The following is a 16715-nucleotide window of genomic DNA, read 5'->3' as shown; positions in this document are numbered from 1 at the left end:
ACGATGCAGCTAGGTTTCGAAGGTTACTTTCCAAGGACCCTAAATCCATCAGAAGTATCAAAAAGCAAGATGGTGTGTGCAGACTCTGCTACCGAGACTCTTAACCTCTTGGCAGAGACCCACTTCCCAGGCTGTAAGGATGCGGACACCGTCAATAATGAATGTGACGACCTCCAAATTCAATTTGCATCGCCACGCTTATATCAAATCCTGGAGGAGATCTATAGGGCGTGTTTGACTCTCTCATTTGTACCGGGTCTGTGGAGAGAGGTAAAAGTTACTTACATTCCCAAAGTCACTCTGCACCAAAGGACTACAGACCCATCAGTTTATAATCCTTTCTCCTTAAGACTGTCAAAAGACTGGTCGATCTGGAGATAAGGAGCCATGTAGACACCGCCTCTATAAGCAACGTACAACTCGCCTATATTAAAGGCAAATCTGTGGAATCTGCCTTGCATGAGGCTTCATTGAGAGGAATATGGAAAACTCAAACTTTACCTTGGCTGCCTTTCTGGACATAGAAGGAGCTTTTAACAACGTAGAACTTGAGTCCATAAAACTCTCACTTAAGAAAGTTAACACAAATGAACCTCTAACTTGCTGGATAAATTAGCATATTATTTATCCAGCAAGTTAGAGGTTCATTTGCATTCAGCAGAATTATAAACTCCAGCATTGGGGAGACAAAAATTAGGAAAACAGTAACCAGAGGCACCCCTCAAGGAGGAATGCTCTCACCGTTACTGTGGCTACTTGTTATAAACAATATTTTGACTGATCTGGACAATCAAGTTATAAAAGTTGTTGCCTATGCGGACGACGTTGTACTACTGATTTCCGGTAAGTTTCCGTCAACCATTTCGGAGCTTATGCAAGGTGCATTATCGGCGCTGTCGCGCTGGGCTAAGGCCAATGGCCTTGGAGTAAACCTAACCAAGACAGAACTGGTAATGTTCACGAGAAAGCGTAAGCTCGGCGTATTTGTATCACCAACACTGGATGGAGTGCAGCTTCAGCTCTCGCCCGAGGCAAAGTACCTTGGCACAATCCTGGGGGCTAATTACGTGATTCGATTCGATCGAGTATTTGCTCGTGAAAAAGATTTCGACACGATAAAAAAGCGGCATGACGAGATTCGATCGAAATCGTTGATCGAATGTTTCGAGAGTAACCGGTAATCGAACTATGAAAACCTATGTGTACCATAGGGAATATTATGAAGGTAGATGTAAAAAAAGGTGTTTTTTGAAAGCAAGAACAAAAAAAAACAAAATTATGAATGAATGAAAAATGTAAATATTTGTGGAATTTGTTGAACAATACATTCAATAATAATTTCGGAATGAAGTTGTGCTATGAAAATAAGAAAATTATTAATTCTTGCAAAATCTTTTTAACATTGTTGTAACGGATTGCTGATACATCTACCTTAATAATCCTCTCTCAAAATAAATGAGAGAGAGTTTGGTGGATGTTTTGCATTAGCCTCTCTGAGAGAATATTTCCTTTGGTAAACAACGGCGGATGAAATGTTTAAAATGTACTTCTCTTATACAATAAAGGCTATTAATATTAAATATTTTTTTTTCTTTTTTCCAGAAATGTTTATTTTTCAACTTATTTTTTAACGACTGCAAAAGTAATTTTTGGTTAATGATTGCATGCATTTTAATTCTAAATTTATCACAACTTCTCAAAACGACTGCAAAGGACTTTTCCCAATTTCTCTTGTTATATTGTCTAAAAAATGCTGCCAATTATTTACTAACATCGTTTTTCTTCTATAAAACGACAACAAACAACAATTTTTACATCTTAAACAAAAAGACAATAAGGAAATCTTTCATTTTATTTGTTTACGATAGGTAATTTGGCCTCGAGAAATTACTCGCATATTTATGCTCAATTACTCGATAATTTTACTCGATAACGAGTGTTGTCATCCCAACTTTGAGTACTCAGGTCGAAACAACTCGATATCGAATCACATAATTAGGCCCCTGGACTGTCAATTGCGATGGAACAGGAACGCTGAGGAAAGGGCGAAGAGAGGATGGATTGCACTTTATTCATGTAAGAATTCTATTGGAAAAAGTTGGGGTCTAAACCCATCGATTATACACTGGTTGTATAACACCGTGATTAGACCCATCTTATCCGATGGTTCTCTTGTTTGGTGGCACTCAATGCGCCAAAAATCGACATCCGGTAGGCTTGACAAGGTAAAAAGAGCTGCCTCGATTCTCATAACTGGAGCCACCAGGAGCACACCACAGGATGCTCTGAACGCAATGCTGAACTTAAAACCACTGAGTCTCAGCATTAAGTGTCAGGCAACTCGCAGTGCCCTACGGCTGCATGAACAGGATCTCTGGCGCGGTTGTACCTATGGGCATGGATGTATCCTGAACGAATCAGGCATAAATGTGAACCAACGCGGAAAACTGAGCGACTATATATCACCAGTCCTGAGATTTGATGATATAGACGTCGTTATACCTAGTAGAGACGACTGGAACCGCAGTAACACCCCTCTGGACGGTCTGGCTTTTTATACAGACGGTTCCAAGATGGAGGAAGGTACCGGGGCTGGCGTCTACTGTGAAATGCTATCTCTTGAGTACACCTACAGGCTAGACAGTAACTGTAGTGTTTTCCAGGCTGAAATCTTCGCGATTTGGAAGGCAGCGAAATTGATAAAAAGTTTGGATGCAGAAATCTTTGAACCGGTGACTATCTTTGTGGATAGTCAAGCGGCTCTTAAAGCCATCAAATCCTGCAACATCAAATCCGATGTCGTCCTTAAGTGTAGATCAGCCTTGGAAACGCTAACTAACGGCTTCCGGCTATGCTGGGTACCAGGACACCGCGACTATTTGGGTAATGAAAGAGCAGACAAATTAGCTAGACGAGGATCGCAGTCTACAGATCTAGCTATCGCTGACTCTATCAAACCACCCATTTGTCATTTCTTTCAAAAAATTGAAACGTTCTCTGACGAAAGAGCCAGTGAATTGTGGCATAATGAACCTAGGTGCATTGTGGCAAGATCCATATGGCCGTCTGTCAGTCAAAAGAACGAACTCTCTGTTGAACCTGAGTACTGGACACTGCTATATCAGGGCACATACCATCAAATTTGAGGATAAGGAAGAGTTAGAGACGATCGAGCACATCCTGTGTCGTTGTCCAGCCTTGGCTCGTAGACGGCATAGGTTAGTAGGTGTTCACTTTCCACCGTGTCTAATTTCTACTCAACTGTGGAACCTGCTGTGATCTACAACATCATCACAAATCTGAAGTGGCTGGGACAGCGCAACCTGAACGCGTAAATTAATTCAACTATTCTGCCTACCATTAAAAAAATAATAATAATAAATAAATAAATCGTTTTTCCTTCTCTAAAACTATTCCTCCCCTGTTAACCTTTCTTGTAATTTTATTCGTTCTTTACTTTTCCAACAACTTCCTCTTTTTAATTCTTCCCCCTATCCTCTCTGTTCCATCTCCTCTTTTCTTGCAGCTTTTTTCTACTGGATGATCACAATGGACCGGTAGGTCTCCGAGTGACGCAGTCACAAGTTAGTGGCTGCACATCCCCTAACCTAACCTATGATGCACCACAATATTCGATTAATAATTTCCAAATTGTTGGTTTTTTATGCCAATTTAATAATCAGAATGGTGGAATAATTGGTTCACTATCTTTTTGTCGTTGATTCCGACAGAAAGTATGATGTTCCTGACGTAATTGTGGAATAATCGTAATTAGTGTCCTTTTGTAACAATTGGCTACAAATTTCGAGTTTTTAAAGTTATTTTCCAGCAAATGACTATGAAAAATCATTAAGAGTTGTGTCCAGAGTACGTACAAACAGTGTTTGAATTTGCTACCAGCACAGCACTGAAATCACTAAAAATATGCTATTGCTATGCTGTGCTGTTTTCAAAAACAAAATCGAAAACTGTTGCTGTGCTATGCTGCGAACATAAAAGTAGCACAGCACATGGTCTATGCTGTGCTTCTGAAATCTTCACAGCACATAGCATAGCATAGTCATCCAAAATAAAAACGAAAACTGTTGCTGCGCTATGCTGCGAACATAAAAGTAGCATAGCACATGGTCTATGCTGTGCTACTGAAATCTGCGAAGCACATAGCATAGTCATCAAAATCAAAAACGAATGCTATTGCTATGCTGTGCTGCAGACATTTTAACAGCATAGTAAACAGCCGCAGTCAAGAAAACAAAAACGAAAGCTATTGCTGTACTGTGCTATGAACAAAATCAACAGCATAGCATCAAACATAACCCAGAAAAATGTTTGATGGCAAAGAAGTATGTATTTGAAATATAACAGAATTTGCTATTGAGCTGTGAAACCATGACTAATTGCACATTTCGATATTTTTAACACACTACTATTATTTTGACCGCAACTATTGCTCTGTTCCAGAACCTGCAACAGTCTACTATTTTTGAAATGTTGACACTTTCTTTATAAATTTGTCAAAAAATCAAAAATAGTAGATACTTTAGGTTCTGGAACAGAGAATATCTTTCTACCCTATGGATCTTTTATAGACAGACTACTTACCAAATAGCCAGTTATATAACAAACAGCAAATTGGTGGAAATATTCAACTGCTGCTCAACTATAAGAATGTATTTGTCTGAGTGCTTATGGGTACTTTACACGATATGTTTTTTACATATGTGTTGTCACTTTGCATATACATTGTGTATTGGAGAAGTGACAACTCATATGTAAAAAACATACCGTGTAAAGTACCCATTAGATACAAAAAATAAATATATTTTTACAGTAAGGAACATTTAGAATGTTTAACGGAAATTAGAAAAATACATAACGATGGCTACCCAGCAAACCAAATGTCGGATGTCCGACATATCGAAACAATTTCGGAAGCAAAATCGTTCAGATTTCGTATCGATTTCTATACGATTTTTCGTAGGGGAATTCGTTCAGATTTCGTTCCGATTTCGGAGAAAATGTCGGAAGTAAATTTCCCTTCGAATTTGCTAATGTTTTTCTTCCGATTTCGTTACGAATTCGGATCGATATGTCGGAAACAAATTTCTCTTCGCACAACAACCACCTTTTGTATATATCTAACAAGCAACATTTTAGTTTGTTGTCGAAAAACAAAATGTTTGGTGGACAATTTTGTAGAATTGTTCTCTCTGTTATGGGGTCAGGTAGATTAGAATCTGTATTTAAAGACAACAGCTGTCGGTCATAAATAATTAACGAGTCGCGTCCAAAACACTTGAGTTAAGATAAAAAGGGATGATCGTAAAATATGTAATCTTATCACTGCTACGCATTGTCTGCGTGGGGTGTATTTTTAATGTGCATTTACCCAGTAAACAATTGTTGCCGAGCGCTCTGATATTAGATTCTTTTAAGAGGTTTTCCAAAGTTTGTTCAGAAAATGTACGGAATTCTCAAAATTTCCCTCAGAAATTGAAGTGATCTTCCGCAAGATTTCGTTTAAGAATTTCTGCACACTTTCGTGCGCTTGTTTTCGAAAATGTTGCGAGTAATCTGCACATACTCTAATGGGAAATTTTGATTCGTTTCTTTCTCTCTCGGGAACAAAATTGCCGAACATTCGTCGAGAGTTGATTTAAAGAAAAGGGAGTGATTTTTTGTGTCTTCACGATATTGCTTGTTTTTTAGTTATTTTGCAGCTGTTAAGTGAATAAGACGTAACGGAACAAGTTATTTTGTGATGAAATTGGCACATGTTTTACAATAAATGAAAGTGTAAGATTGTATACACATTTTCTAAAACGTTGTTTATAATATTGTTATTTCTATTTTAGATAAATCAAATGGAAAATTTGTTCGCAAGGACTGTGCTTTATGATTTTATAAATGTGCAATTCAGTGGGCAGCAGCGACGAATACTATTTCATCATCATTGTAATAATAAAAAGTTCAACAAATATTTTAAATAAAGTTCCAACTTAATCGATGAGAAATTCGAATCGTATCCTAATAAACATTGAGCATTTTGGGAGAAATATCTAATAAGACATCAGAATAGTTTTCGATTTACGGAGAAAATATCTAGAATTCTTTTAGAATTTGTTCCGAAAATTTTCAGAATCTCGAAACAAATCTCCGAAAAGAATTCTTTTTTCTTCAGATTTTCGAATATTTCTTCAGAGTGTTATCAGAAAATCTTTCGAATTCTAAACGAATTCGTGTAGAAACTAGAATGTTCTTTCCGAATTTCCCTCGACAAAACGTTCCGAATTCTGCGAACCGCTTCACACAAATTCGGACCTGTTTTGCATGCGATTACGGCATCAGAAATGGAAACTTGTGCAGAAAATACATCCGAATTCGGTACGATCTCGGCAAAAATTGTTGGCTGGGTATGTACACAGCGTCGCCATTTTCAATTTTCTTTCGTGGCTAGGGCTTAAAATGCTAACGCCATATTAGCAATAGCACCGAATATTTGCAGCTTTGCCTGCTAAAATTTCTACGAAATATGTTTAGCAACAATTAACAACGGCAACATGTAGCAACAAATTTCACAAAAATATTACTAGCGATGCTGATGCTATTTGATATTGTCGCTTTAATAAAATAGCATTGGGCACGCATACTCATTTGCAGCACACATGATCACATATCAGAAAAGAGAATAAGCTACAAAGTTTCAACGGCTTAGCCATGTTTTCAGCAAACAATTGTTTTTGAGATCAGGGTTACCAGTGTAATGCATTAAAAATCACGATATTTTTGGTGAAGCTGTTCAATATATATTTTTTTTATTTTTAAACAATAATATTTATAATTAGTATTCTTTAGGTTCTACCATATGATGGAGGCAACTCTAATCAAAAAACCACCCACGGATGCTAATTCGTTCTTAGGAATTGGTCAGCCGACTGCTAAATATGTAGCGTGGTTGTCGATTATGCCTAACGCAAAAAAGATTAGGCGTAAAAAACGAAATAAGCAAAAATGTACAAAAATAAATATGCGTTCGGTTGCTTATTTAGCCGTGTGTGTCAATATTGTGTAGCAGTTGAAGTGTACAGCTAATGCTAATGTTTTTAGATGCTGACTTTAAACCGTGAAAAATGCCCATTTTTTGTTTTTCGGTAAAATATTTTTTTTAATTTCAGCCTACAAAATTGTTTTTTGAATTGTAAAAAGGTCTCAACTCGTTTCCCAGTTATCGACGTTTAAATTTTTTTATTTCAGATTGCATCATTTTATATATATTTTTGGCTTATTTTCCTAAAAATCACAAAACTCGTAAACATCGTAGGAAGAGGCCTCTATAAGTTGTAAAACAATACCAACACTTTTAATATCGGCTAAGAAATAACCAAGTTATGAACATGTATATTTTGGAACTTTAAAGGCCTATATCTCGGGAAGTTTGGACTCCCCCCAGACGATATATTTAATTATTGCAAAACCAAAATTATTACAAATTTTTTTTGGTATAAATAAATATCATTATTAATATTTCTGTTAACAGTTTAATTCATACACATGTTTATTAATAAAATAAAATAAAATAAAAATGTTGCCAAATTTCACTAAAAAATTCTTAAAATTAACAAAAAGGGGAACAACTCATTATTTGTACTGTCAACTAAAGAATTGCAAAATTCAGAACTTTTCAGTCTTCCACGGAATTTTTCGAAAATTTGGTTCTAATATTTCGTATGCCCACTTGGGCATCAATAACAGCTTGTAAAGGTCTCTAAATTTAATAAATATGTTTCGGAAGGTACAGTTGTATAACAACCAAGTCCTACATTAATACGATTTAAGCTTAGGGTCGTTGTCTTGGTAGTAGTCATATTACAATTTTTTGCATTTTCAGGGTCAACAGTCCCAAATTTCTTGAGGTTTTTGGTTAAATCATTTTTAAAACAAGTAAATAAACGTCCTCTGTCATTGTTTCCTTCAAAATCTGGATGTCACCAACGTCACTACTTGGTGTACAACCCCCCATAATTGACAGTTTTCCGAACTTTGCGGTATGTATTAAATTTTTGTTTTCCGTGGCTATAAAGGAGTTTCGCAATACTTTTTGAGGCCTATCGTGGCAGTACAGCATAATTTTAGTCTCATCAGAAAATATAACGTCATCCAAATACTTAAGATGGCGTGAAAAGTTGTCTGTAACAAGTCTGAATAGTTTCTATATGTTGTGCTGGGAGGGCAATGGTTTTTACCTAGTCAATCATGATGAAGGCTTGTTATTATTAGACATCGGATTTTGCATATTTGCATATTTTTATTAATAAAGATACGAAAATTCTGATTGGACCAAAATTCGTTTTGAAGAAAACTGAATTCAATGACAGGCTCATATTTTTTGCATATTTGCATATGCCCAAAATATGCAAAATATGCACAAAATATGCAAAATATGCAAGTATTTTTTTGACGAAAATCATCAAATTAATTTTGGAAAGTCATAAAAAAGTGTTCTAAATAAAGTTTATTGCCGTTAAACTTCGATTTCTTAGCAGATTTTTATGTTATTAACTATTATTCCGCCATAGCAATAAATCTGGACTAAAAGACTTAGAAAATTTCCTATAACCCAGCCCTCTTATTACAACATAAGTTGCTTTCTAATACAAATTTGTTCAAAAACTCTATCAGAAATGTCTAAATGAACGTATCCAAATATGTTGATAGTTTCTGCTGGGCTATAATTGTCTGACAGAATAACAAATGAGCTAAAAATTAAGAGTAAGAAAATAGTGAATATTACTTAAAATCTTTCATATTTTACTAAAAACATTTTAATTTGCTGGATGGGCTAATTGACCTGTTTATCGATACAGAGTCGGCGGAAAAGGGAACTGATGAAGTTGTTTGGTGACAACTGAAACTATAGTATTCCCTACCCTCCGCCCGCAACTAATCAATTTCATATCCACTGTAAAACATTTTGTTATTCAAATACTTGAATACAACAAAATATGGACTAAAGCTGAAATAAACACAAAGATGTAAAATTCTGCAGTCCAACAATAAAAAACGCCAACAACAATAATAGGCATCAGCACGGCCTTGTTGATCAATGCGTAATGCAAAAACAACAACTTTCTCGTTGTTTTACCCCCGCTTATTGAAGCAACACTCCTATGTTCGTATTCTTTGCAAAGCAAAGACGATATAAAAACAGTGGTGGATATAAAATTCTTTAGTTCGAATCAAATTGTAGGGTAATCAGTTTTAGGGCCATATAGCAAATTTCTCATTTTGTTTAATTTGCTGCATGGGCTTATTGACCTGTTTATCGATACAGAGTCGGCGGAAAAGGGAACTGATGAAGTTGTTTGGTGACAACTGAAACTATAGTATTCCCTACCCTCCGCCCGCAACTAATCAATTTCATATCCACTGTAAAACATTTTGTTGTTATTCAAATACTTGAATACAACAAAATATGGACTAAAGCTGAAATAAACACAAAGATGAAAAACATATAACAAAAAAAAAAAAACACATATACAGCGCACTCATGACTATTTCCCTCTGAATTTTCCGCACGGAAAATAATTTTAAAAAGTGAATTTTTTTTTAAATCAATATTTGTTAAATGTTGAAAGCTACTAGATTCGCTTCATTATGGCGCATTCTAGTCGAATCGATTGGGAAAGGAAACAAATTCCACACGGAATTTTTATTCATGATTGCACTGATAACTATATTTTAATACCCTAAGGGTAGTATGTCTTAGTGAATGAGTTTACAACATGCAAAAAGAAACGAAATAGACCCACAGTTCCTTGTGATGATCGCACTTATCCATCTGGCCATGTCTTATTTATTTATTATAATAATAACACTGTAGTAAATACAATGTTAATAAGAAAGGAAATAGCATTGGCTACAATGGCCATCAGCTAAAACTGGTAACAAAAATTTAGACTTAAAGTTATGTTATAAAGTTATTTTAATTTACTTTATGTAGTTATATATCTTATTGATGTTTGCAGCTGAGGGGCATTTCAGGATATTTAGTCCATCGTTGTTGAGGTATACGAGGCGAGCATTGTTGAAACAGGTACATGAATCCAAAATATGTTGAACTGTGAAGATATTTTTACATTTTGGACATTTGTTGTCTACATTCTTGTTTAACAGGTGTTGATGGGTGGCGAAGGTATGTCCCATCCGAAGACGTGAAAATATTTGATTATTATGGACATTGGTAGGGTATAAAGGTTTTATATTGTTGGGATTGACTTGGTTGTAGTGGGTGTGATTAAATAACAAATGCTCGTGTTTAGCTTTTTCCTTAAGTTCATATTTTATATATGTTTTCAAATCGATTTTTTCGATTATGTTATCGACCACCACAGGCGCTGAGCATGCATATTTAGCAGTTTTGTCGGCAAATTCGTTTCCTTTAATACCGACGTGACCCGGTATCCAGTAAAGCTTTATATTATTGTTATCGGTAAGCATGTCACGAATTTTGTTTATTGAAGCCCATTTGTTATTTGTTATACTGGACACTGCTTTGAGGACGGATAAGCTATCAGAGAAAATTATAGTTTCAAGTTTGGAGGAATCTGCTATGTTAATGGCTTCTAAAATTTCAGCGGCTTCGGCAGTAAAAATTGATGCAAAATCTACCAGAGTTTTAACAGAAAGTATTTCTCCTTTAGAATTTACAACAGCATATGAGGTAGTGTTGCTATTTTTTGAAGCATCTGTGAATAAGAACTGGCAAGTAGAGTGTTTGGATGAAAAAAGTTGAAAATGTTGTTCGTAAATTTCATTGGGAGTTTTACTTTTTTCTAGAGTACTGAGAGATGTGTCACATGCATTAGCTGAAAACATTCATGTTGGGAACTTGGTTTTGAAGCATGTCACCTGGTCTTTAAAATTTACTACATTGTCCTTTATTACGTTGTAAATGACCGATAGCTTTTTGGGTTTCCTTTTTGCTGACATAACTTTAGTGACATCGGAGTAAATAACGGATGACTTAGCCGATAGAATTTTTGGCAACAACATATTTCTTGACTCTAAAATCCTTTGCTCAAGAGATGGTAACCCAGTTTCAATAAGAAGTGTTTTGATTGGTGTTGTTCTGTATGCATAAATACTGGATCTAAGGCTGTCATGGTATATTGCTTTTATTTGTTTCAAAGTAGAAATGGGACAATCGCCAAAGAGGAACAATCCGTAGGCAATTTTACTAAGTACAAGAGTTTTTACTAAGTAGGTGAGGGTATTTATATGTACAAAACTCCTGGACGAAAGATATTTTATAATATTAGATCGAGGTATAAGGTCCTTTTTCAATTTGAATATGTGCTCCTTTCATCGATAGTTCTTTTTGAAAATAATTCCCAAAATTTTTTGTTTGTTTACGTAGGGAATGCTCAGACCATTGGTAGAAATATCGGTAGGTTTACAATTGTGCTTCCGACATATATGTAAAATTGACGATTTTGACGGTGATATTTTGGCTCCAGATGTCATTGTCCAAGTACTGATATCATTTATAATATTACAGAATTGATTATTAGTAACATTGTTGTCTTTATTGGATAAAGGTCGTCAGCGTAAAGGCAATGATAAATTCTTGGATGTTTGTTTATGATTTTACTGATTTGATTAAAAGCTATTTGGAATAGTACAACTGACAGCGGAGATCCATTTTCCAATGCAAATTGGTTTGAATAAAAGTTGTTAGTTCGAACCACGAAAGTGCGACCAGTCAAAAAAGCCTTAACGAAGTTCAGGATTTTATGACCTACTCCCCATGATTTTAAAGCATCTAAAATTATATGCATTCCTATACGATCGAATGCTCTTTCGAAGTCGATTGAGAGGACTGATGTGTGACTCCTTGTTGAAATAGCTTTGGATGCATAGTAATCAATGTGCAGAAGCACATCGGTGCAACCTTGGTTGGCTTTATATGCAACTTGGTTGATTGAAATCAGGTTACGAGTTTTCATAAACCATGATAAGCGGTTCGAAATTATGCGCTCCAACAGTTTTGAGAGGCAGGACAATAAAGATATTGGCCGATAAGAAAAAAACTCTGATCTGTTTTTATTTTGCTTAGGAAGCGGAACGATAACTGCTGATTTCCACGAGTGAGGAATTATACCAGTGTCAAATATTGTGTTGTAAAGATGGAGCAATTTATATTTGCTCTTGCTGGATATATTCTTAAGCATCGAATATGGGATATTATCTCGTCCTGGCGTTGTTCCTTTCACCATGTCAAAAGCCAATTGTAGTTCAGAGAATGTAAGTTCCTTCTCAATAATTGCCGCTTGTTTATTAGATGGAGTATTGGAAAAGGAAGTTGGCATGTTAGATTTAGCAGAACAGAACTCTGGGGTAAAGCTTTCATTTGATGATTCGTAGGACCATTTATTGCCAAAGTGGTTTGCAATATCGATGGGCTCATTGATGCATATATCATTTGATTTCATAGAAGTAAATAAACTGTGGTTGCTTTTTTGTCATTTTATTGATTTTCTGCCACACAATGTTTAGGGGTGAATCACGACTGATAGTTTTTGTGAAATTGTAGAAACATACGGCTTTTGCTTTTTTAGATTCAAATCTAAATTTGGCGTTGGTTTTTTTGTACAATAAATTGTTCTCTGGCGAAGGAGCTTTTCTAGAAATACGATAGAGCTTTACATTATTTCTTCGCAGAATATTTAATTCCTTTTTCCACCACGGTACGGAACTTTTGGAAATATGTCTAGTAATAGGGATGTTTTTTTGATCCGATTTTCTAATTGTTTTGGTAAAAATTGCATTTACTTTGTTTGGGTTACCAGACAAGGTATTGGTATCAAGTGAAGCGTCAATATACAAAATTAGACCACGAGGATTGTTTTTGTTGGATCCCCAGATGATGTTCCAGCTGTTGACATCGCCGACGAGAATTATTGGAGTTTGAATGTTAATGAAACTGTGAATGGTTCGTTGGGATGGATATAAAACGAAACTATGGCGGATTTTATATTGAGGGAAACCTCTATGGCAATGTTTAATATTTTCGAGTTATTTAGTATTTGTTTATGTGGTATATTATTTTTTATAAATACTGCTATACCGCCTTTTGCCGAGATGTTCTCCGGCTTATTGGCAGAGTAGGACGTGAAATTTCGGGGGCCAATTGGTTGTGAGTTGGTTGATATGTGAGTTCTTGTAGTGATATAATGTGGGGATTGTGGTCTTTCAACAAAAGTTGAAGATCAATGTAATTGTTGATTAGACCTTTTAAATTCCATTGAATTATCCTAAAACAATCCATAGGAAAATTATTTTAGATAGAAGTAACTCGCTTAGTACGCTTAGAACTATGAAATTCGCACGACCTCGAATACCGATTCCGGAGCGCATACGACAAACAAAAACCAATTGATTTAATTCGACGCATACGCAACGGAACCTACACTCAAAATCGGGCGGATACACAATTCCAAACGCACTAATAGATTAATATCTATATCATTAGTGCTGTCTATCTCGGATCTTCTAGATGTGATTTTTGGTGGGTTTACTGACTGAGTGATGTTATCTTTTACGGCTAATGTTTCTTTTGAGTGAGAGAGTGTGGATGATTTATTGAGTGTAGATTTGTTAGAATTTGAGTTTGTTATGTTTTGTTTTGAGCTGATTGCATTTGATGTTGATGCGTTGGTTGTTGGTATTTTTTTGTTGATTTTTCAATTGACGTCTTTTTGGAGAGTTGAAGAGAATTGGTTATTGTAGGGTTTGTAGTGTTTTTTTTTCGTAGTGGGCTTTTGGGGGAGTTGAGTAATATTTGTGTAGAACTGCTTTGGCGAACCTAACTAACGCTGTCCGACTCTGCTGGGTACCGGGTCACTGTGACATTGTGGGAAACGAGAAGGCAGATGAATTGGCAAGACACGGATCTCAATCAACAAGTCAAGCTATTGTAGTCGAATAAAGTAATGAACACACCTAGTTTAAGTAAAACACATATCGATAGTAGTTATTGGGTTGAATACAACCATGTATTTAAGTAATCGATAATTGTACAGTAGATAATAAGGGTTGATAAGAATAAATAATCGCGTCATGCAGACATTCATTGTGTGATCGGCAAACTGAACGGACGTGTTTCAACAACTTCAGGTGTATAAAAGAACGACGCTCAACTACCAATTGTGAAATCAGACAAGCCAACCAATGAAAGTGCGATTTTAACAAAAGTTAATGAAAATTAATTAAATAAAATACAAAAAACTGAGGAACTGAGGCTATTAAAAAATAAATCTAAACAAAAAACTGAGGAAATCAGAAAATAAACTAAACCTAAAAGTGTTTAAAAAGTAAAAGACAAAACTAAAAGGAAAATGGTGAATGAAAAGTTAAAAGCTCATCTGGAGCAAATGGGCATTAATTGCCCAGAAACGCCAACTGTCCAACAACTACGGGATCTGCTGGAAGAGATCCGTGAAATTAATTCATCAACGCCACCAGCACTCCGGCCAGATGGTGAGTCATCAGCAAATCAAGCAAGCGACGACAGGCACGTACAACAAGAATTTCATCAGCCAGCAAGCCAGCCGTTACATACACACACACACGTACAGCAACCAGCCAGCATACCATCGCAACAAGCAGAAACAACAACTACGTCACAAACGCACGTAGCCACAAACATGCATGCACAGACAAACGACGAAGCCGTTGATAGAATAGAGAAGTTAAAGGCGCAATTAAAAGAAATGAAGTTGCAGAATGAAGAGGAAGAGAAGAAGGAAAGTGTGGTTACGTTTGCGGACATAGAAGCAGCGTTGCCAAAATTTAATGGTGACGACGGTTATGCTGTTACTAAGTGGGTAGCAGAATATGAAAAAGTAACGAATGTTATAAATTGCACGGCGGCAGAGAAATTTTTGTATGCACGTCGAATGTTGGCTGGTAGTGCAGGCTTGTTCGTGCGCGGAGCAAAGGCGGAAAGCTGGTTGGCATTAAAGAAGGAGTTATGCGATGAGTTCCAGAAGCCACTTGGAACTAAACAATCCATAGGAAAATTATTTTAGATAGAAGTAACTCGCTTAGTACGCTTAGAACTATGAAATTCGCACGACCTCGAATACCGATTCCGGAGCGCATACGACAAACAAAAACCAATTGATTTAATTCGACGCATACGCAACGGAACCTACACTCAAAATCGGGCGGATACACAATTCCAAACGCACTAATAGATTAATATCTATATCATTAGTGCTGTCTATCTCGGATCTTCTAGATGTGATTTTTGGGGGGTTTACTGACTGAGTGATGTTATCTTTTACGGCTAATGTTTCTTTTGAGTGAGAGAGTGTGGATGATTTATTGAGTGTAGATTTGTTAGAATTTGAGTTTGTTATGTTTTGTTTTGAGCTGATTGCATTTGATGTTGATGCGTTGGTTGTTGGTATTTTTTTGTTGATTTTTCAATTGACGTCTTTTTGGAGAGTTGAAGAGAATTGGTTATTGTAGGGTTTGTAGTGTTTTTTTTTCGTAGTGGGCTTTTGGGGGAGTTGAGTAATATTTGTGTAGAACTGCTTTGGCGAACCTAACTAACGCTGTCCGACTCTGCTGGGTACCGGGTCACTGTGACATTGTGGGAAACGAGAAGGCAGATGAATTGGCAAGACACGGATCTCAATCAACAAGTCAAGCTATTGTAGTCGAATAAAGTAATGAACACACCTAGTTTAAGTAAAACACATATCGATAGTAGTTATTGGGTTGAATACAACCATGTATTTAAGTAATCGATAATTGTACAGTAGATAATAAGGGTTGATAAGAATAAATAATCGCGTCATGCAGACATTCATTGTGTGATCGGCAAACTGAACGGACGTGTTTCAACAACTTCAGGTGTATAAAAGAACGACGCTCAACTACCAATTGTGAAATCAGACAAGCCAACCAATGAAAGTGCGATTTTAACAAAAGTTAATGAAAATTAATTAAATAAAATACAAAAAACTGAGGAACTGAGGCTATTAAAAAATAAATCTAAACAAAAAACTGAGGAAATCAGAAAATAAACTAAACCTAAAAGTGTTTAAAAAGTAAAAGACAAAACTAAAAGGAAAATGGTGAATGAAAAGTTAAAAGCTCATCTGGAGCAAATGGGCATTAATTGCCCAGAAACGCCAACTGTCCAACAACTACGGGATCTGCTGGAAGAGATCCGTGAAATTAATTCATCAACGCCACCAGCACTCCGGCCAGATGGTGAGTCATCAGCAAATCAAGCAAGCGACGACAGGCACGTACAACAAGAATTTCATCAGCCAGCCGTTACATACACACACACACGTACAGCAACCAGCCAGCATACCATCGCAACAAGCAGAAACAACAACTACGTCACAAACGCACGTAGCCACAAACATGCATGCACAGACAAACGACGAAGCCGTTGATAGAATAGAGAAGTTAAAGGCGCAATTAAAAGAAATGAAGTTGCAGAATGAAGAGGAAGAGAAGAAGGAAAGTGTGGTTACGTTTGCGGACATAGGCCTTGTACACACGCTGCGACTTTTGATGCATGCATCACCATTTTTGTACTTGCAGGGTTGCATTTTTTCGTAATATTGTAAGAAGTGTAATTTTTGTAACAAACATGTACGATTTTACATACATGTTATGATTGTTGAATGCAT

The 16715-nt window shown here is 36.2% G+C and overlaps 2 protein-coding genes across 2 annotated transcripts in view; one reads left to right on the top strand and one right to left on the bottom strand.

Moving 5' to 3' along the window:
- The window catches only part of LOC141401410 (alpha- and gamma-adaptin-binding protein p34), an 86766-nt gene that overhangs the window by 57482 nt on the left and 12569 nt on the right, over positions 1 to 16715 (bottom strand). The gene's annotated exons all lie outside the window — the stretch shown is intronic.
- LOC141401409 (uncharacterized) lies at positions 1528 to 6750 on the top strand. Its single transcript, XM_073981655.1, has 2 exons — positions 1528 to 5796; positions 5856 to 6750. The coding sequence occupies exon 1, from the start codon at positions 1902 to 1904 to the stop codon at positions 3144 to 3146; it is 1245 nt and encodes a 414-aa protein (XP_073837756.1). The 5' UTR covers positions 1528 to 1901; the 3' UTR covers positions 3147 to 5796; positions 5856 to 6750.

The sequence above is a fragment of the Musca autumnalis genome, unplaced genomic scaffold, assembly GCF_047663935.1.
Source record: "Musca autumnalis isolate F117 unplaced genomic scaffold, ASM4766393v1 scaffold_4, whole genome shotgun sequence".
NCBI classification, from domain to species: Eukaryota; Metazoa; Arthropoda; class Insecta; order Diptera; family Muscidae; genus Musca; species Musca autumnalis.
This window is presented reverse-complemented; position numbering and strand designations above follow the sequence as displayed.